This window comes from Toxotes jaculatrix, chromosome 10, assembly GCF_017976425.1.
Source record: "Toxotes jaculatrix isolate fToxJac2 chromosome 10, fToxJac2.pri, whole genome shotgun sequence".
Lineage (NCBI taxonomy): Eukaryota > Metazoa > Chordata > Actinopteri > Toxotidae > Toxotes > Toxotes jaculatrix.
Genome location: NC_054403.1, coordinates 18,272,391 through 18,294,911, shown reverse-complemented (window position 1 = coordinate 18,294,911; position 22,521 = coordinate 18,272,391). Strand labels below are relative to the sequence as shown.

Here is a 22,521-nt window from a genome sequence, read left to right as displayed (position 1 = left end):
TCTACATTTAATCCTCCAAGCTAAAATTTTAATGAAAATACAACCTAACCATTCTGTTACGGAAAAAAAAAGTGGACAGCAGAGCAGTCCATCTTACTTTATGGTTGGACTCTCCATCCAGACTTGCTGTGGTAACGAAACATGTGCCATCATCTCGGCTAGACTGCAGCAGTATCAAATCACAGGGAAAGGTCTCATCTTCCTCCACCTCCACAACATCTCCAACCTGATCAAAAAAACACAAGCAAACACCCCTTGTAAATATGTTTCACAATTTTCTTCTTTCTGCTTCCTCCTATTCACACATATCCGCCCAGTTCTTAGAAAGTTGTTGTGGCTAACGAGTTAGTGAATAACTGCCTACTTAAAATATTGTATAAACAGAGCAATATGAGCATCCCTGCAGAGTCCTTTGTCTGACTTCTGCTAAATATTCACTCATCGTTTAGCTCTGGTTTGGTCTGCCAACTAATGACAAAAAAATCAGGCTCTGTTTGACTTGCTAAATGTTTACTTAAGCTCTTGTCCCTTTAGCACTAGGGTTAGCTTACAGTTAACTTGTGTGAGCTCCTATGCTGAGAGCAGCTGTCCATTGTTTTATACAAAGAAAGACTGTTTAGGTTTTGACAGCTGGATGTTGATTCTCAGAGGTATCAGCAGCACTCGTAGCCATTTAACATAACCAGGAGTCATATGGTTCATTTTAAACCTTTTGAACAGTCATAAATATTTGAAAACACTGTTACCCTCAGCATACAGATAAGAATGTATTAAAAAAAAAAACCTGCACACGACACCCTGGATAAATTAATTACCATCACAACCATGTTTGAACGTCTAATCAGTTCAGTAGACAGAGAATGTACTCCCCCGTGCATATATTTCAAACTCAGTCATGCCAAACTGCTTCTCCCTAGCCATGTCTCTAAGGAAATATTTATTTCAGTGGATCTAAGCTAAGATGTAGCTGCTGAAAGGTACCTTGATCTTCTCACTCTCCTTGGGTATCCTCTGGCCGTCCTCTAGCACTGTCACTGGGTACTTATTTACCTCATTGTCAGCCTTGTGCCGTAGCCAGTCCTCATAACCCTGTGGCAACATATCAAAATCAGAATTGTGTTCTTTGCTTAGTACAACAAAAAAGTACAAAATGTGTGACATTGGTGGCACAGGACACTGAAAGCTAACACAGTGACACATACACACACTGTAGAGAACTGACAATAGCTCTCACCAATAACAAGAGAAGAGTGTAAGACACAAAGACATGTCTAAGCACACAATATAATCTCAATATTTAGCATTTCATCATTACATGAAAAAGACTGACTGCAGCAGCAGAGTGGAATAGTGTTGGTCTAGTAGTGCACTGGAACAGTATACCATGAAATAATACTGAGTTGGGTAAAAAATAATAATTCCTGGGGCTGCAGCAGCATAAGGCACAAAGCCTAGTGTAGACTTCATAAGTACTTAAAGATAGTGATGGAGATAGACGAGATGGTGCAGAGATGCAGAAGATAGAGAGGGAAACTAGAGTGTGTGCCAAGGCAGAGTTTGAGCCAGAAAGCGGGATTACCGGAAAAGGTGATAGGAGGAGAGAGAAAGTCTGGTTGAGTGATGTGGAGAAATGATGCCAGGTGGATGAAAGGGGTGAGACGGGGGGGGGGGGGGGGGGGGCTTCCACGGATGGTCAGTTGCACTTCAACCTGACTAATAGGGTCAGGCAGACCGCCTTAGTGTCCCAGTTCAAAGGCAGTCCAGCGTTATCAGTACGCCCCATATATTTTCAGAAGGAAGTCCACCCATTATTGTGCATTTCAAAGCCCCAGCAGTAGACTAACTAAAAAGCCAACCCTAAAACAATACATCTAAAGCTGGGACATGGCAGCAACAGAGTCAAAGACACAGACACTCCCCTTGATAATTTGTATCTCTGTAATAGACTTGCTCGCTCTCGCTCTCTCTCTCTCTCTCTCTCTCTCTCTCTCTCTCTCTCTCTCTCTCCATTTGCTCACACTCCCAAAGAGCCCATTTCATCTTCTCCGAAATCAGAATTCACCAGCAGAGCACATTAATACAGAACCCAAGAGAGCATTAGCCACGTACTTTATACAAAAATCACAGCAAGGGAGTTATGAAGGCAGGGGGACTTATTATGCTATATCAAGAGGGAGGAATGATATAATGCAGTGAGAGACAGAACGAGGGAATGAGGACAGGTCAACAGAAATAACAATAAAATATCTATCATCAACATTCATCAGCCTAATTAGCAATCTTACCTGCTTGATAGCTGTTACTGTGATCACAAAAAATAAGGGTAGGCCACTGGTGACTGGGCTGGTGGGAGTGTCCACTATCACCTGTTGAAAAAAAAAATCATTTCAGAGAAATATCAAGTTAACACTTGAAAAACATGACCTTCAGAGTGCAAAGCTATGCACCAAATACTGTACATTATGTACAGTATTTGGTGCAGTACATAACAACAAAGTCTTACTGCACCACATATGTGATACGTGGTTACAGGGGGAGGAGTGTGAGGTTTGGAAGCTGGGGCGAGCCCTCTAAGTGCAGGGTGTAGTCTGTTTCTGTGAGGAATTCTACTATTCCCAAAATTTGTTCATCAGGAGGAAACACAGGGTTACATTTTGAAGGGAGAGAGGGAGTTTCTGGACACAACTTTTAATCAACTGGGCCTGGGACAGAGTGCTTAATCTGCAGGCATGCCAACGTTTCTGTGTATCTGCCAAGGCATGGGAGAGGTCCAACACAAAGCTTTGTTGGGCTCAGCTTACGTGCTTGAAATGTGCGTGAAGGAATCTAGCGGTACAGTATGTGTGTATGTGTTGCCTTTTTTTTTGTTTGTATGTAATAAGAATAAGTGTGGGACCGGTGATCAGGTAATCCAAAATAGTTCAGGAGCAGCACCTGACCAAGGGTCCCAGCTAAAACCTCACCACACAAATGGGCTATTGTGTTTGTGTATTCCTTTAAACCATCATAAGACGGATTTAGTCTGGCATTTCCGATCCTGCCGAATGCCTGCTGCCCTGCTGCCCCTGCTGCCCCCCCCCCCCCCCCCGAGTCAGAGTGCGTATTACAGCTCGCACAGATACTACATACCCAGCTTGTTGGTATTCAAGGTATCTGATGTCTATCTGGCAGCTCGTAATGCTGCCAGAAAGACAAAAGTGGGAGCAGGAGATGTGTTTTGAAGCAGTTTCCGGTGTTTTCCTAACCTGTGCTCAGACTGAGAATGAAACAAACCTGCTGATCGCTCAGTAATCACAGGCAAACGTGATCACACAGCCACATTCTGTACCCTAACAAACACCCACATATACACACACACACACAAACACACACACGCAGAAAGCACAAGGGCAGTGAGCTGCTAGCCTAATCAAGCTTTACTGTGATTACAATTAACTGGAGGATAAATCAATTACAAGGAAGAGATGGACTAGTGCACATCGACCATTTGGAGGAGTGCAGATTCAGAGGAGAGTCTGCATTATATTTGTAGTAGTTAGCGATTCCAGTGAGACAGAGGCTAAAGTAATAATTCTGCCGCAGTAGCCTCAGGTATAGAGAGCCAGAGGTGAGAGCACTCGCTGCTTCAAAAGAGCAGTGTGTGTACATGAGGGCGGTATACTGGGCTGCGTGTTAAACACTCATTACACCTGGCACACTGCTATAGGCTATGTAGCTAGTGGATTATTTAATGCCTTTTGAGAAAAGCTCTGGTCATGCCATCTTTAAAGCAGAATATTCAAGATTCAAGATTCAGATTCAAAGGGTTTATTGTCATTTGCACAGTAAGGAAACAGGTTTCCCTGTACAATGAAATTCTTACTTTGCTCTTCACCCAGAATGCCATACAAAACGTTGTAAGTAAATAAAATAGATAATAGTATTTACCCTAAGCATGAAAGTGGTGAACACTGGAGGAAGGCGATCAAGCACTTTATTGTGACAGATAATCAGCTGATAACTCACATCCTCTTATTCACACCGAGTGTACTGAAATTTGCCTAATGACAGAAAAAAAATAGGAAGGACCGAGGACATTGTGTCCCTCTAATGCAGCAGCCACGTGGCCAAACTTGTCAAAGGGTGACCACAACATAGGGAGAGGTTGCTTCAAAAAGCTAACTTCCTGTCTAAATGTTGTTTGATTTCGACATTTCCCTGGCACTTCTATAAAAATTTTGACAGTAGTTGTTCAATAGAGGACTATAAAAAGAGACAAATTATGGTGGCATCTTTTTTTGGTATCTGTTCATCAACGATGAGGCTAAAAATGTATTTTCTTTTAACTTTCACTACAGTAATACACTTTCAAAATACTTGACAGGCTTTACAGGTAGTAACAGTATCAAGGACAGCCATCATTTTCGGAAAAGGGTAAGGGTTATAACTGCCCTTTAATAATAGTATCCTTATTGAAAATACTGTAACGGCAAACTACTAAAAATACTAACACCTACACAAAAACTTCAGCTGCTCTAGTTCTGCAAAACAACAAAAAATTCCCCCTGTACCGATTCATAGTAATCACCACCAAACGTCCTGATGGCCAAATACCTTTTCTCCTCTGCACCAAATGAAAAGCCAAAAAAAATAAAAAATAAAAATTCAGCAATAGAAGTGAACTATGTGCTACTGCTGATGTGCTGGTGTGATATCAGAGCAGCAGAGCGGAGCAGCACAAAGCCCTTCATCTGAGGAAGTGTGTCAGAGTGAGCAACAGACAGCAGGTCCCTGGAGTCCCAGGGCAGCGCTGTGGGCCCTTGCTTCCTCCTACCCCTTCACCCTCTCATTCTCCCTCTCCTTTTCTCTCTTGCACTATCATCACTGTTTCTCCTACTCTCTCACAGTGCTCTATTCTCATTCGATCAAATTCAAGCAAAGACATGCAGGGCTATTTATAGGAGAGTGGTGCTTTTTTATCAGCCTGTGTCTATTTGTGGCACTCAGAAGTACAGAGGGCTTCCTGGCTGCTGACGTCAGCAGTGCGGCGCTGCAGAGAGATGGGGGGGGTGTGAGAGAAATAAAGGAAGAAAGAGACAGAAAGAATGAGAACAAATGACAAAGAAGGAGACAAAAGGAGGGTAGGTCAGAGTTAGAGGATGCATGACATTTGGTTGTTGGTAGAATATTTGCATGAAGCCTCTCAGGGGAAACAAGAAGGTTTATTTCTGTATGTGAGATGTGAGTGCTAAATGAGTGCATGCAGGGTATGTGTACCTGTTTCTCTCTCATCTTCTCTCTCTGATATAATGGCACGCTGGGAAAAACTGAGTGGTTAGGATAAGGAGCCCCTCAAGAGAGGCTGGATTAGTGGAGAAACGCCAACCACGCTGCAGCTTGGGTAAACACCATCAGCAAACCCAGGACACCCACTGAGTCATACATCACATGCACAACCACATAGACATACATACAATGTACACACAAACATTGTACACTGCACACTGATAATCCTTGTGCGAACACACAACAATAAGCAGTTAGTGTGAGTGATGCAAACATGTTTGGTGGTTTACTCCCACATACAGTAAGTGTACTGCATTAGCTCCTGATAATTTCACACATTATCTCACAACTGTTCAAAATGCAGCACTTGTATCCATTAGCTGAGGGTGACATAGAGTTAAACCAGACGAAGTGGAAAATAAAGGCTGGACTGTCAACTTTAAATACAGGTGGGAACGAGGGCCGGGGGAAAAATAAACACTGCAATTGATCCGCTATTGACTTGCGAATGATGGAATTACTTTGTGACAGCTGCACACAGATATTTTTCAGTTAAGTATAGTGCTGCACTTCTGGGAGCAGTCACTCTGTGAGCTCATTTAGTCAGTATGCGACTTGCGAAAGCTCAACCCTCCTGAGCAGGCCCAATACCAGCACTTGTTTATACTAGAGGGCTGTTTGCCACCATAGTTTAGGTTACTGCTAAAAAGAGGGAGGTTTCCATCTTCATGGATCAGAAAAAGGGATAGAGAGAGAGAAAGGGATGATGGAGGAGCAAGAGCAGATGCATGCAACAAATCTTCTTTTCTTTTTTTGTTCTCTGCTCCAATCATCAGCTGCCAGAACCCAGAGAGGAGAGAGGAGAGAGGAGAGAGGAGAGAGGAGAGAGGAGAGAGGAAAGGAAAGGTCGTGTAAGAGCATGGAGCAGGGGAATAAGGATGCCAGTCAATGCATTTTAGTCAGCACCAGCTCACAGTTTCCACTTATGAGAATAGAGCAACACACACGACACAAGCTAGCAATGACAGACATGCAAACTGAATTTTAAGATCATCATATGTGAGCAACAAAAATCAGACAAGGTAGTTGTTTTCTTTTCACAGAATAACAAAGGCAATGACAATAAAAATGATATGCAATTAAAAACATACTTCCATTTGACAAAGTGGGTTTTTTTTTTTTGCAATACTATGAACTATGTGATTCTTGGTTGAGTGAACATGAAAATAAAACAACTCCAAAAACAGATTTATCCTTTCTACCATGTAATTAATTAATTAATTGTTTCTAAGAAAAATACTTCCACAAATACTTTACACACTCATGAGCCAAGGTGCGATAACTCCATAAAAAAATCCCCATTAATTTGTTTACACATGATCTAACAAGGTTGGAAGATGTGAATTACCGACATCTTGCAAACAAATTAAAATGGACACTTATTTAGAGAGATGTACCCTTGTAACAATGTACTTATCAAATTCAGATGTATCAGACTGGATAAAACTAGGTGGTATTAATGTATGTTTATGCCTAATCTTGAAGTAAATTGAGTACACCTGTCTCAGGGCAAGTGAAACATACAGTATGCACATGTATACATAAACAAAGTCTACAGATTAGCTTATGATAATGGGCACCTTCAGTCCTTTGTTTTTTTACTCTCTTCGGGGTGAAAGTTACAAATGTATGTGTTTACATATGTACAAACATGTATGTCTTTGTGTATATATAAGTACACACATATGCACACTGCTCAAGAATTAAGGGAATTTGTAGCAGCTCCAAAGTCACAGAACAAAACAAGGCAGCCGTAAATTGATAAACAGACTGTTATCTTTGTTTCATTTGGAACACTGACAGAGCCTTACCTGCACCAGGAAGATGATAAGGAAGTAGAAATTGGCAATTCTTCTAAACTGTTCAAACAGGTTCTTTGGTAGAAAGTTCCAAACAGTATACTGTGGGCGGGTAGAGAGAAAAAACATGCATGTGAGTCAGGGAGAAGTCAAACAGATATTGCCCTTAGTGAACTCGTTTTTGCTGCATAATTTCCCTGCATAATTTGTCCATTCAGACCTGATGTTTTCCAGCCGAACACAAGGAGGTTAAAGAAAGGCTTGGCAAGGGGAGAGAGAGATTAGAGGCATTCCATATTCACAGACTCTTGCATATGTGTATTCTGTCTGAGCTAAGGAAGGGGAAGAGGAAAGGCAACTTCAATAGCTTGGAGTCTGTGTTCTTTGTACTGCCTAGGGAGATGGCCCTTGGGGGACCACAGGTATTCCATTGATTCAGATTAGCGATTTATCTCTTTAATTTGGCTACCCTTGAATGCAGAGCCAATGAACTTATCAGACTGGCGACTGTTTCTGTGTGTTTTGTTCTTTTTTAGGTGGCTGTGACTGCTGATACCATCAGGACTGAAGCGACACTTTTATCTGCTTAAATCCCTGGGAGACGGCTCAACAATACCCTGTTAGTAACTTTGTGCTACAAAAGTACCAGGGTGGAAAACACAAATACATACACATGCGTGCATACACACACACACATACACACTCACAAACACACATTTGCACAGAAACAGCAATAAGGCACTGTTTATGAAGGGGAATGTCTGCGTAGGGAGAGCACTGAAATGCAGAGGCAGCAGAATGGCCCATCTCATTTTGCCAGAGAGAAAAGAGAGTGAAAGTAATGAGAAAAGGGGGGTGGCGGTGGTGAGGGTGCCTGAGTGTGGTTGTGCAGTAGCAACAAGAGCAAGAGAGGAGAGGTGGAGATTGGTCATTGCAGAGTGCAAAAGCAACAGGATGATGGAGAGCAGAGGCATGGAGAAGCATAAACACTACAGCCGGGGTAATTAAAGACTGTTTACTCTGACATACTGGCAGGAGCCAATTGATTGGCCCATCCTCACTGGGACCCGCTGCACCACTATAAATCGTACTCCCGTCTTACTCTCACAACGCTTCCTTTTCCTTATCACTTTCACCCTTCATATCCACAAGACAGCCAGCCAGCACCTGCCTGAGTTGGCCGCTGACACAGGGCTGCGGGGTGAGATTTAGGCAAGGGAGGTGGTATAGTCTATCAGAGCCCAGGGGGAAACAGCCGAATTGCTCACACTGCCAGTACGCTAATAGTTCCCATGTATTTCACTGCCACACCCTGTGCTCGCCTGACAGACAAATAAGGATGCTCAAGACTGTTCAAGAGTTCATTTTGCATTCCAAGTGTTAGATAAGAGGAGAAAAATGCCTTGAAGGCAGTTGGAACTCAATATGCAGAGGAGCTGAGAAACAAACAGAGATATAAGAATTTCATCTTTCTTTATGGCCAGACTTGAGTCATGGCATATGCATATGAGTGTGTTTCTTACCTTGGATGACACAATCCTGTTATCACAGAACTTGGGTGGGATGATTGCCTCATTGGTGGAGCCCGACCGATGACCGACATAGATAGTTCTACTGTCTACTCTTCTCTCGTCACCACCGAGCTAGAGGAGGAAGCAGCAGAGTGTGGTGGAGATGGAAAGAGATAAAGATGAGAAGAAAAAGAAAAGAGTTTTTTATGGTGCACTGTTATTTCAGATGCAGCAAACACACAAAGATTACAAAGGATTTCTTGTGGCAATAAAAAAAGACTTCCAGTCTTAGAAGCCCTAAATTCCACTCAGAGGTCAAGAATTAAAAGATTAGAATTTCTACTGTGGTGCAGAAAATTAAAAAGACTTGAGAAGCACTCTACTGGAAAACTGTTGAGCACAAGCCAATAATTCAGAGAGGGGGCAAAGAAAAGTATGACAAGGGTCAGCGGGCCAAAATGGTGATTGTGCGGGGACTATAACTTAATTTCTTCTCTCCCAGGTGGTCACTCGTCGATGATAAACAAGTAATAAATGTAAGCAGCCAGGAGAAAAATGCTGTGCTCAGATTTACGGGCTGAGCTACCTTGTCGTGATGCAGATGGCAGGGCGATATATGTACACACACACACACACACACACACACATACACATACACACAAGAGACTTCAGCAACCGGGTCAGGAGCCAGAGGCACACTGGACTCCTCTCAATATGAGGTGGCCAGAGCGTTCCTCTTCCATAAAAGGTAGGTAGAGTGAATCACAAAGTAAACAGGGAAGCTAGGTTGCTGTCATAACTTTACAGGAGCTCTCCTTGCATAAATCTCAAGAACAATAGTATAAATGAGCACCCAAAAAAGGGAATTGAGGAACACCAAGCAAGAAATGTAAGTATGATTAATGGTTTCCTTTTCCTTTCCTTTTTTTTTTGTTTACTGCTTCTTCTGTGGGTGAAGGTACCTGAGGCCGTAACTACACATCACGGATCAGCTATAAGTGAAGTCATTCATACATGAACATTCTTTTCAGGCTTGTGGCATGTTCACTTATATTTTTCTAAAAAAGTTAGCAAGCTGTACTTTTACAACTTTAACAACAATAGTGGCTAAGTAATTGGATTTAATGTGAATTGGTACTATCTGGCTGTTACCCAGTCTGTTTGATAAGGTCAGTAGTATGCTAATATTGATTCAGAATATCAGAACAATGCAACGGTACCAAGATGATTTACTGTCACTAAAGAGGAAGTTTATGCATCCAAACTCACAGCAGCACAAGCACACACCATTTTTTTCTGTCCTGAGAAGGCTAAGTTTAGTCTAGAAAACTTGGCCTGCGCTGTGTTCTCAGTGGCCTAAATTTCTTTCCTGACATCCCACGCACAAGGAATCCCAAAGCTTGGGGTGGACAACCAGAGGCTGGTATACTGGATCAGCAAGAGGTACTACAAACATATTTGCTTACACCTTGTCTTAATTTTTGTCATCAGGCATGTTCCTTATCTCACCATGGATAAAGACTATTCCCACCTTCAAAGTTGAAACAAGTGATTTGTCAAACATTCTTGTTTTTAAAACAAACATGTCTATCCCTTATACTTGTTTACCAGTTTGCCCCTTGTTCTTTTGTCAAGGTTTAAATTGTGCTCAAAGTGAGATGTGGCTTTTAGTCAAACATCCAAGTCACCTTGAGGCATGTAAACCAGTGCAACCTGAATATTTTTTTCCATCAGCAAATTCAAGTTCCCACCAGTTCTTAAATGCAGTTGTGTCCTCAGCTCAATTTCAGCTTGTGCAGCTATTTACAATGTCTGCAAATTATTAGGGTTATGCCAGCAGGAGACCTGCTTTATCTAATATAAAGGCCAGCAACATGTAGGTTGAGGGGACAGATCCCCATGAACATCTGATCCTGGACAGGCGCCAAGGAACGTGTGAATTGCAGCCACCTGGGCAGCAAGCTGCCCAAAGTCTGTTGCTGACAAGAGGTTAGATCAAAGAATAGCCTCAAACACTTGGACACCTAATTTATGCATGTGGGCACAGAAACACAGATAACATAACTCCAGCTAATGCAATAATTTGCCTAATTAATGGCCAAATAAAAAAAGAAAGACTAAATTCTTTGCCTTAACTCTGGAATATTTACCATCATCTTTTCGGTCCAGACTAGAGAAGGGAGCCAAAAGGCTTACATAATGCTCCCTTATGCATGAGCAGCCACGTTCACACCTCAGTATGGTTGTCAAATCTACCATCCCCTACCCGCTCAGCACACACTGACACTCCTTCAGCACAACCGGATGGACCTGGCTGCCAGAGGATGAAGCGCGAGAGAGAAAGCGAGTGGGAGGAAGACAGAGTGTGAGAGAAAGGAAGTACAACAGGATCCAAGGACACAAACACATCCAGGTTTTCTATTTCAAACAACAACCAGCCCCCAGGAGGAGCAGTAAGCCAAGAACACCCCCTAGACTACCATTGTTCATTTATTTGAATGCAGTGTTACTGGAAGTTATTCATCCTCTGTGTACTCTGAAAAATGCTGTTTACAAATGTAATAACAGTATTCCAGATATTTAATGGTGCAAACAACTAATATAACATTAGGAAACAATGTAGGACCAGAAAAACCAATTATGTACAAAGGGCTGTGCAGACAAAACATAAACTGCAAGTAAGGAACAATTTAAAAACCAAATCAGGCTTGAGTCAAAGGACATGCAAAGGGCTCTGGCTTGCACTTCAGAATTACAGGTCAGACAGTCAACAGTGTTAGTTGGCTGGCTTCCACTAGCGCCAATTCACCTGTACCCATCTCTTTAGGAGTGATTATTCACAGGAGTCATGTTAATGCACAGTTTCAAGGCTGCAGACCTATCAAATAAACAAACACTGGTCTTCATGTCAACTAAGCCAACACTGTTGCTCAAAAGCAACACAGCGACCTACATAAGGAAGCTCTGGGCCTCAGTGACAATTTTCAAAAAGAAATGTTGGCGCCTCCACACACATAGCTCATGATAAAAATGAGATTCTAAATAAAATGAGGAAATAGTCCATGCCCTGGGGTCCTAAAGATAAGAAAAGAACTATTGAACAGCCATTGATTTAGTGGCGGATTCACTGTAAAATATAATGAGAGTCAGACCACAGGGCCCACCTTATTTTTAAGCTGTTGCGTGATCGCAATGCTCATCTCCAAAATAGTGCGCTAAAGGCCACACACATAAGTAAGGCAAAAGTGGCCAAGAGTCAAGCGCCAGTATGTCAATACCAAAGTGGCTTCATCCTTAATGTAAAAGCATCAGCTTCAAAACCTGGATGGCGATCAATAAAGCAAACATCCAATGCTCAATTGAGCTGAGATTTAATTGCTCAGTCAGAAATAAATGGTGCATTAGAGAATTGAGTGTGCCTGAAACTTTACATTGAATTATGCTCTAAATTAAATTATGCACACATTGTGAAATGAGCACGGCCTGGGACATGGGGGAGAAAGGTGCTCCACCGAGAGCAGGGTGGAATATAAGACAGCATTCAGCCTCTGCCAAACTCCCAATGATGACTCGGGTCTGATGACACTGCGTCCCGTCACACCATCTCACCATTCACTAACTATCCCGCTTTGTCACAATCTGCATGCTGTTAGCTGAACAGACACACGGGTAACCAGAAAATTAAAAGGCCCTGATCACTGTAACACAATCCATTACAACAGTCATTTTCTGACAGTGCAATCTTTGTGAAAGGTTTTAAATTGTAATTTCAATTATATATATTTTTAAAGGAACTGTATCAGAGAGGTGTTGATTGAACTCTGGTCATTTCTGGTCCTGTAGTCCGTGGTGTTGTTTGAATTATAACTCCTCTTTATATATAAATGACGTAGACAAACAACTAGCATAAGAATAAAAAAATTTTAAAAACTGAAATTTTTAAGTAATGTAATATTTACTGCAGGGGAAATGCACTGCGCAGGTGATTGTAGTCACTTGATATAAAGAGCATTATGTGTGGCATCAGTTGACTTCTATTGTTTCAGCCTCATCTCAGCCTGAAAACATTTCAGCACTTCCAGTGTAAGTAGTCTGGGCTGGGGCAGTTACTCAGATGAGCAGGTGACCCACACACACACACACACATTTATAAATTTAAAAATAGGAAAAAAGCAATTTCACACATTTGAGAAAATGTTTGAGGTTTTTACTTGAAAAATGACTCTAATGACATCAACTGTCAAAATAGCTGACGATTAGTTTGCTGTTGTTCAGTTAATCATTAAATCAAGTAATAGTTTCAGTAATAAAAATAACCCAACCAAACCAATACTTAGACGCGGTGGTATGAAGGAATACCTGCTGTAGTGTGATGATTCACATTACTCACATATTTCACACCATAAGACACACGTACAACTACTGTTTTCATCCTTGGAGATCACCACTAACCAGTGAGTCCCTAGAGTTTTGAACCTCTTTTAAGTTAGCCACATATCATTGTCTAGGTTACATCAATATGTGAATCACTGAGCGGAACTTCAAATCGAGTTTCCTTTGACGCAGCCGTTCTTCGCTGACATAAACATGTTGTCATTTATGGCCTGTGAGTCTGTCAGAGAACATACAGTGAGCGGTTCTGGTTCTCAGGGCTGCTCTGGACAGCAAAGTGTGTTCTGATGTTTGCATGTTTAGTTGTTAAGCTTGGCCTCAAGGTTTAACTGAAGTTTGGGTCCGACAGCTTACATGTGTATCTCCATACGAGGCGTGTTTGGTGTCAAGTAAGTTAATCTGACAAGCACCTCTAAGCAAACAGCAAATGATGACAACAAGGCTCGTGACAGCAGGTGTGACAGTGGCACAGTCAGTATTATTTACCCTGACACAACTACACTTTGTGGTCAAACAAAATTGATGCTGTAACTCATTTTTACAAAAGTGCTGAAGCAAATTGAAAAAAAGTAAGCCCACAAGAATACAGTAGCTTTAGAGTGAGTTTTGTTTTGATCAGTCTGCTCTTGTGGTTTCATAACAGAGGCCAAAAACACCAAGCACATTCAGTACAGAAAGCTTAAAAAAAGCACTCAGGAAATACACTTAAAACACACTTAATGAGACGTGAAGGAGCTGTGAGAAGAAGAGAAAGCAATGTAGACTTGTACTTTTCTATGTTCTGCATGTGTAGTAATAACACTCTACAGTACACTGAGAACGGAAGATTCACTATTAAGTCCATGTTCCCATTTCAGCTTAATATCTATTTAATGTAATTCTCTGCGCAAAACTGTTACTACAGTTTTTTCTGCATACAGCCTCATTCACTAGTACATGAGAAGAGTGGACTCTGTGTGTGTGTCTCAGTCTTTTATCATATCCAATGACTTAATAATATCTGCTCCAGCTGTATCTTATCTGCCCTATCAGGTTTTATGATGTTGCTCTCACTTTAAGTAGATTCATTACAGGTCAACCTTATCTGCCTTTTAGTGCAGCACCTATTAGCAGTTTTTTCCTCACACCTCATAGAAGAGAAACCTTAAAATGAAAGCCCTAAGAGAAGATCCACAACGTTAAGGTAAATGCAGACCTAAAGATCAAATGGTATTCTGAGAGTAATGGAATGAATAAACGCCAGGGCAAATGCCTAACCTCCAGTCAACCGTGAAAAGAAATGTTGATGACAACAGTAAAAACAGCCTAACAGCAACATAAAGTTGCTGTTATGACAGGCTGAATAGAGTTGAGAGATGAATGTTTGAATGCAAGAGGAAAGTTGCACGCATTGAGTCAATGCTGTTAGTCACTGCAGGACTCTTATCTGGCACTTGCCTGTCTTTCATTCTCCCTCTCTCTTTCTTGTCAGACCACCAGCCTGTCCTCTTCCAGCATGCTCACTCTGTCTCACTAATTGTAACTCTCTCAGTTTTGATTACACATCCAAGTGCTCACTGCCTCGGCTTCTTCTTTTGAAGAAAATATAGCACAAAGTCACATTAAGATCAAACAAAAATTAAAAGTTTGTCTCCACAATTACTTTAAGAAGTACTCACATCTTTGTTGCATTTCCTGTGCTACAAATTAGATCTTAGGAAAGCTATTTCACATGGACTGATCTTATTTCAGCACAAAAAGTCTTTGTTGTATTTAAGTGACTTCATCAATCTTTTTTAAAATAATTCTAGCCTAATATAACAAGCTTATTCCACAGAATAGGACCATACTGATGCATAGGAAAATAATGTTAAAATTTTAAACCATTATTTATACTACATTGTCAAGTTAGAATGGCACTTTATGACATTTTCTTTTCCAGTTTTCTTTAGCCTTCCCTCTATATATCTAAATATATAAGAAATACCATTAACAGATCAATGTACATCATCAGCGACCCAACCCCATAAATCTTTGGGTTGAGCGCACACTTCGATCACTTTTTAGATATTTTTGAACAGCAACGAGAACAAATGCTCTTTGATATTCTTAACATTTGAAGAGGAGCTGTTCATGTTTTGTTAAAAAATGCAATATAGCCAATTCCTAAATTACCCACTTGTTTATTACTGCAGATAATGCAAATAATTATTAAATTACTGCAAATAATCACCTCCTTTCCTTAAAATGTCAGAAAAAAACTAATATTGAAGGTGTTGCTGAACAAGACCTATGAAGCATATTCAGATAAAGCTCACTTATTAAATAAAGATAAAAAAAGAATGAAAATGTGTTTAAGACATCCTCCCAGTGTGGATAAAAAAAAAAACAGTATACATCTAACATGAATACCATTTTGGATTGGTAAAAGAGGAATTACAAGACTTACTGTTAACATTGCTGTTTCCAAAGTTCCCTATTGCTTCAATGCAGTATGTTGACAACCGAACAGAGTTTGGCACAATGCTACAGACCTCAACGTACATCACTTTAGTTAACCAATAGAGCATCTTTCTTTCTCAAAAAAAAAGCACATTAATATTCATTAGCAACAGTATTACACAAAAGGCTACCAAATCAAGGCAGAGTCATTACTTCATAGTGAAGCTATAACAGGAGTTACCTCCATCATGGATTCACCTTGGCAACGGATTCACAACACTTGGCCTATGGCATAGTCTACAGACCCCATTTCAGAGGCTACTCTCTCCTCTCTCCTCTGTTTGCACACAGTCATGAATAGCCCCACAGAGTGATAACAGTCCAACTTGAACTGAGGGCTGATCCTAAGGAGCTGTTGTGGATAGGCAAAGGCTCATTGTTCTACTAGCATCCCTGCAGCTGTACAAGACACAGAGTGTACTGTACCATGAGCCGGTACTGGCCTACATTACACTGGGTCCCTCGACAATGGGGAGGAGGGGAAACTCATCTAGACCTCGCGCTGGGAGCTGCTTCCTCAATCATTTGGCCGCTTCAAAAAGCTGCAGACACATGTGCTAAATAGTTTTTGCAATGTCTGTAGTCATAATGACACCTTTTGAAATGTCTCACATATAAAAACGGACACTGGTATTTTGTGACTAGGCAACAAGTGGCCATAAAATGAAAAGACTTCCCCCCAACCTAAAGAATGAACAGCTCAGAGGTTTATGTAGGTTAATGTTCATACAAACAATGCCGGTCTTTGGTGGGAAACTATTGAGGGCTGTGACGAGTCTACCTCAGCTATTACTTGAAACCAGAGACAACAAAAAACAAATGTAGAGGAACACAAAGAAATTACAACAGGAAATGTTTAAGCAAGTCACTCAATGCTGACAGAGGTCTGTGGTCATTCACATATCTGAGGAAAGTAGTTGCTCAAGACAGAGCCTTACAAAGACAAAACAGCAAACAGAAATGTAGCCTAAACGTCACAAAAGAAATTAGAGAACAACTCTTGCATTCACTAGGCAAGTTATATTTTAACTGGTTTATAGTCTTAACGCATTCATTTACTGAGGCTTTGGTTTTGGTCTTAAGATTACATGTTACTCCTCCTTCTCCCGCTTGAACTTTGTCCCCATAGCCACCATCCTCCAGGCAAGTTAGCTCAGTAAGTCCTGGAGAGAATGACAAAAGTGGATTATTTTTGAGGGTTCTTATGGAGAAAACCCCCACACTTTGTGTTTTAAGACCGGGAAAAGTGAGCACATTTCAAGCTGCAGCCTAGTCACACTTTAATCTATAATTAAAGAGAATTTAAAGTGGTATAGCCATAAATGGAGTATGGTGTTTCCAGCCAAGTGCACATATTCTCTGTACTCTGTTTTTGTATGTGTTTGTGCGACAAATCACCAGATTCCGCTACTTAGATGAAGGTGCTCGATCAAGCTGCTTGTTCCATGTTGCATATGGGTTGTAACTTAACTAAACTACACAACACCACAATTGCTTTCACATCCCCCACCCCCCGCCCTATCATGTCTGGCAGAGAGCCATGCAATACCAACAAAAAGGCATTTGCAGTACACCCTAATGCTGACAAGCTTTAAAAATCTCCATCTCAGCTACAGCCCCACTGATGACATTATCTTTAATAATGTACCGGGCTACACTGGCTGTAATTGCTATTCAATTAATTATCCTTATCCTGCATAGGAGGGCAACAAGACTAATGGCAAAAATCAATGTGGCTCTTTCCTTCCTCTGCTCAGAGGGCATGTTTGATTTGAGTTAGGTTTTTCTCACCAAGCATTTTCTCCCACTGAACTGTGACCACATTAAGAAGACACATTTTTCTCCCTGTGACTGAGCAATACCGCCTGCTGCCTAGCTGGGAGTTTGCCGTGCAGATAATCATTGTAGGCTGTTGCTTAACCTAGGTGTTCATGCAAGCGTGTGTGGGTGGGTGTACGTTCGTATGTCTTTCAGCGCTCGTTAAATCCTCACATGGTCTCTGCTGTTCCCCTTCTCTGTGTCAGCAAGTACCCTATCATTTCAGGTGACAATGAAAAACCGGGATGACGAAACATCACAGATGCTGCCGTCTCTTCTCCTCTTTCTGTGCTCAAACACAGAGAGTGAGACACAGACACACACACACACACAAAAAAAAAAAACAAAAAAAAAAAACATCCCCCCACACATCTCAGCATTCTCTTCACATCTCACTGCGAATGCTCTGAGTAATGCTAGACTTGGAGCATGGCAGAGAAAATATCTGGATGAGTCTTTATACATATATGGATGACAAGGATGCATTTCGAGTGCCACTAGCTCAGCAAGGATACACGGGTCAGGAGAGGGAGGAGCGATGTGAGGAGAATTCAAAATAAATGAGGCAATCTGAATTATTTAGAAGTACAAACTGAGAATTCAACCTAGCTTTTAAAAGGAAGTGGAAAATTGCCACAAAAAGCCATCCATGGTCCCCTTGTATCCAACCTGAACCGCCCACTCCAATGCTAACCAATACAGGAGGCCTGAAAGAGTGTGTCCATTAGGTGTCCAAGAGATGGAGAGGTGCAAAGAGGCTACAGGTCCACCCCCTGATTTCACTCCAGCTTCTCGGATTTGAGTCACGCAGGACTTTCTGGACTCCCCCACTATATTTCATCACCCCGCTATCCCAGAGCCAGCCATTTATTCCTTCACACTGCCTCCCTCACCACACTAAATATATTTATTATCCTGCTGTGTGTTGCAGATGAGCTCCTTTGGCCGGTTTGCCATTACTGGGCATAGTGCGGGAGATCAGACGGAGGGAGGAAGGAAGAGAAAAAAAAAATCAGTGTAAGCAATTCTGTTCGCCAGCCAGTTCACAGTGCAAGAGTAATGGTGGCAAAACTGAGCACAGCTCTAATCAATACGCATCTTTCCTAATCAAATGAGCCTGATAAATCAGATGGCCCTACATGTCTTGTATGGTGTGTGGCCTTAAGATGCAGTCTTCATCTAACTGTTCACTCAAGAGCAACAACTCTGTTTGAGGACTCTTGTATCTCATCAGATAATAAAAGCAAATGTGTTTCCAACAGGTGCCACTGATCACAGACATGAATATATAAAAGCAAGACTGCACCTCACTGCAGTACAAAATTACATTTGGAGCAGGGTAGATAATGCAGCAAAACCAAAATACAGAAATGATAAAAGCATGAGGTACGCTTGATCTTACTGAGTGCTCATAATGCTGAATATTAGACTCATTGCGCAAATACTTGCATATCAGATGGAAGTACTGTAATGTAAAGCAGCAGGTAAAATGTTACCTTTATTATTGCTAACAAAACATGAGCTTCCCTTGGAAAGAGTAAAACCAGATAAAGTCTCTGAAAATATATTTAACCTTGTGTTTACGTAAACAAAAAATGTTTGTACAAAATTATTTTACTGTGCAGAGGTGTGTGGTCTGTGTGCATGTCAGCTTGGTTTACCCATAGGCCTAGTTGTGTTTGTGAGCGCATGCAGGTTTACACAGGTTTGGGTGCTCTTAGCTGACCTGAGAAACAGGTTTGCAGAGCCCTGGTTTTTTCAAATGCATCTGACATGCAGTCCTTCAAACCCCTCACACATTAACATCATTTCCTGCAAGGTAAGGGCCTGTTTACTAGCGCTTGGTTCACAGTCAAGTGGAGACAGATGAGACAGACTGAGCCCGGCACACTGGTGCTGCACCTCAAGCAGGGGTAGAAAATCTTTCATATTTCACTACACAAGCCTTAAAACACAACTGAATTACCACACCAGAGAGGTACATGGGGAACCCCCAGCTCCTTCAAACAAGACCTTATCCTCCAAAGGTGTACTTCAAAGCTATTCCAGGCCACAAGAAAAACAAACCTCATGGCATCAAAGACATTCTGTCTTACTGAAATGAACAGTTTAAGTGTCAAAGACTATGACATCAGTAGAGTGCTTAGGAATCAAAAAAACACATTATAATATTTAAGGGTTGTATGGCTTATGACTAAAAAACCTCAAGAGGCTGCCAATAAAATGCATTTCTACTTGCAATACTACTTAGCATGCGACAAATAAAAACCAACTTTAGCATGTTATACTTCACACAGGAAACATGAATTGCAACCATGGCAGTTAACTTGGCATTTTTTAAAATCTTTTTTTTTCAAGTAACCATTTTCTAGGGCTGCCAGCAACTAATGATTATTTTCATCATCAACTAATATGCCTTATTGTTTTAGCGCTAAGCTCTACTATCATATAACCCCAACACAAAAAAGCTCTGTTTATGTCCGTGTGCACAGGGTAGGAGCACCTGTCGAGCTTCCATCCTCTTACTGGGTTGTGAAGGACTGATCCACTTTACAGGAGCTGGGGTGTACACCACTACTGAGCAAAGTCAAAATATAAAAACTTTGCGTGTGATTTCAACCAAGTCCAGTGAATTGGAGGAGGCCCACTGGTTACCCTGGTGCAAAAAAAAGATACTGAGGTGCTGCCTGGGTGATGGTGTTTTCATGTGGCAGTACTGTTCTCCTTGCAGTCAAGGCAGGGGCTCCCTCAATGAATACTATCACATTTTCGCCAGGCTCCACCTCTCACAGATCACACTGCTGCCTTCAAGGGCTTGAACGAACATCAAAGGCGACTGTGTGATTTTGCATTCCTGTCAGAGCATTGGAACCTCTGGAGATTCCCCCCTGATGAAAAGCCCAGCCCCAATCATTCCCACAGCCATCTTTAATGATTTTCCAAAGACACACTCAGGGTTTAGTGGCACAGTGCATCATAGTGGGAGAGTCAAGTGAGACACACGAAGCCTCCTCAGCGTCTTTGGTTATGAGCATTCACTCTCTCCCCCCTTTCTATCTTTCTCCCTCTTCATGATGCACATGTACCTCCCATCGGCAAGGGAAGGGTGGTGTGAATCAGGAGGCAGAGAGCCAGAGCGAGAGATAACGGCACTGTGTGCATCAATGACACTGTGGCTGGCTGCTCCGCACAAAATATTATTTACAGCTCACATGGAGGAGAAATTATAGCAGCAATCCTCTCCAGAAGCAGGAAAATCAGCTGACCTGGCAACACTTACAGAGAGACCAGGAGGAGGGTCAGGCACTATAATTATTATATTGCTTCTCCTTATTCACTGTCGGTATCTATACTGCTCAGATAGCCTGTGGGGGATTCAACCCACTGGTGACAACAGGTTACTGGTGCATAAGTGGACGATAAAGAGGCAGTAAAAGCGGTTTAGCATTTATAAACCTGGCCTTGCAGATAGTTACTCCACTTTCAGGTAGCTCACTCATGACTGATTAATGTATGAAGGGCCATGAAACCAATGGATGAACTTTAAAGGGGTAAGCATTAAACTGGCCAATCGTGAAATATGATGTCCAAGCAGTTTGTTGTTGGCAAAATATCAACTTCTTGTGCTGAACAAATCCAGTGGCTGGATATACAGTAACATTAGAGAATAAAGCAAAGGCAGCACAATTACAACCTGCTTTTCCGGGCAACAGTCCAAACTGAGATATTCATTTAAAAGAATATTTAAAAGATAAAAGATATATTTAAAAGAATAAAAAAACACTGAAAAGCAGCAAATAATCATCTTTAAGAAGCATTTGAGACCCCAGAGAAAAGCTCTGGAAGCAGGAAGGCACGCAGGTGGCACGTTGTGTTCACTGTCCATTTGATGATTTGTGTAAAGAAGGTGAGTTTGCATGTTGGAAAACAAGCATGCAACACAACAATCCCCGCTGGTGACCTGAGAGTGTAGTTTCAGGACTCCAATGAGTTCAGCTAACATGAGCTTACATCTGTCGTGACTTCCTGGCTGGCAAGAACTTGCCTTAGTTAGCAGTTAGCAAACTGACTAACCAACAAGCGAAAGCCACGAAACGAGGGTGGAACAGCTGTTTCGCATTGTCAGGCTGTGAGAAGTAACAGTTTGCTGAAAGCCATCGAGCTTCTCACGCACTTCCAGCGAAAAGGAAATTACTGACAAAGCCAGCCCACCTTCTGTAAGGGCAGAATCCCAACGGTTTAAAACGCTAGCAAGAGTAGCTGGATGTCATAAGCTAACTCTGTGTGTGTGTGTGTGTGTGTGTGTGTGTGTGTGTGTGTGTGTGTGTGTGTGTGTGTGTGTGTGTGTCTGTGTGTGTATGTGTGTGGTGCTGATGCCAAGCACACATACCAAACGGTTCAGTCTTCTTCTTAGCATCTTCTTGTTTATCTTCTTCGATTTTGCAACACTGGTGAACTCTTCTGATTCAACACACGCCTCCGGGCTCTGCTTCGGCTTCTCCGGGGAATAACTTTACATGTATGTTAGTTAACGCGCTAGCTCCTTAGCTATCTACTCTCTACTCTAACGTTAGTTCTAGCTATATGAAATGCCGCAGCGACGCTACATCGTTTCCATTTTGTTTGATTTCGGTATCTTCGCACCATTCGCATTCTCTCCCTCCTGAATATTTTCCGCGTTGCGGTGGACTAGTCGCGCTTCCCCGTGCCCAAGGCTGAAACAGTCGCTGACATTTCGCTCTGCGCCCTGTTGCTGAGACTCGTACAAACCATTTGTCGCTCTCACGTCAGCCTCCGCGTTGACTCGGAAACTGCGCACCGACACGCCGAAAAAAACAACTTACTTCTCTTATCAGTCACTGTGCACGGGTCCCCTCACCTCACTGTCAAACAATTTTCACTCCAGCAACCAGCAGCAACCCACAAACGTTCCCACGTTCACAAGCTCCACCCGGCGAAGGTGCGGCGACTCTCGCCCACAATGCATTGTGGGTAATGTGGTCTGAGTTTTGTTTGGCACTACAAACGTTTCTGTATTCCTTGTGTGTCTTCTGTGGAAGAGTGGGACATGACAGTAGTGGCAGTTTGTGACTGCACTTCAGGGGTTATTGAGCACTGAATAGAGCCCTCGTATACATTTCCTCTCTGGATAGAAGATTCAGATGGGATTTTCTAGAATGACAGCCCGACCTGTA

General features: G+C 41.9%; 1 protein-coding gene across 5 annotated transcripts in view; it reads right to left on the bottom strand.

The window, feature by feature from the left end:
* atp11c (ATPase phospholipid transporting 11C) overlaps positions 1-22,255 on the bottom strand; it is a 37,775-nt gene extending 15,520 nt beyond the window's left edge. For all 5 annotated transcript variants that reach the window (XM_041047627.1, XM_041047628.1, XM_041047629.1 and 2 more), the window contains exons 1-6: positions 21,717-22,255; positions 8,648-8,767; positions 7,137-7,226; positions 2,286-2,366; positions 982-1,089; positions 98-226 (exon numbers count right to left, since the gene is read on the bottom strand). In XM_041047627.1, coding sequence (XP_040903561.1) covers positions 98-226; positions 982-1,089; positions 2,286-2,366; positions 7,137-7,226; positions 8,648-8,767; positions 21,717-21,743 — 555 coding nt within the window. In that variant the 5' untranslated portion in view covers positions 21,744-22,255. The remainder of the gene's footprint in view (positions 1-97; positions 227-981; positions 1,090-2,285; positions 2,367-7,136; positions 7,227-8,647; positions 8,768-21,716) is intronic.
* Between the last annotated feature and the right edge of the window lie 266 nt (positions 22,256-22,521).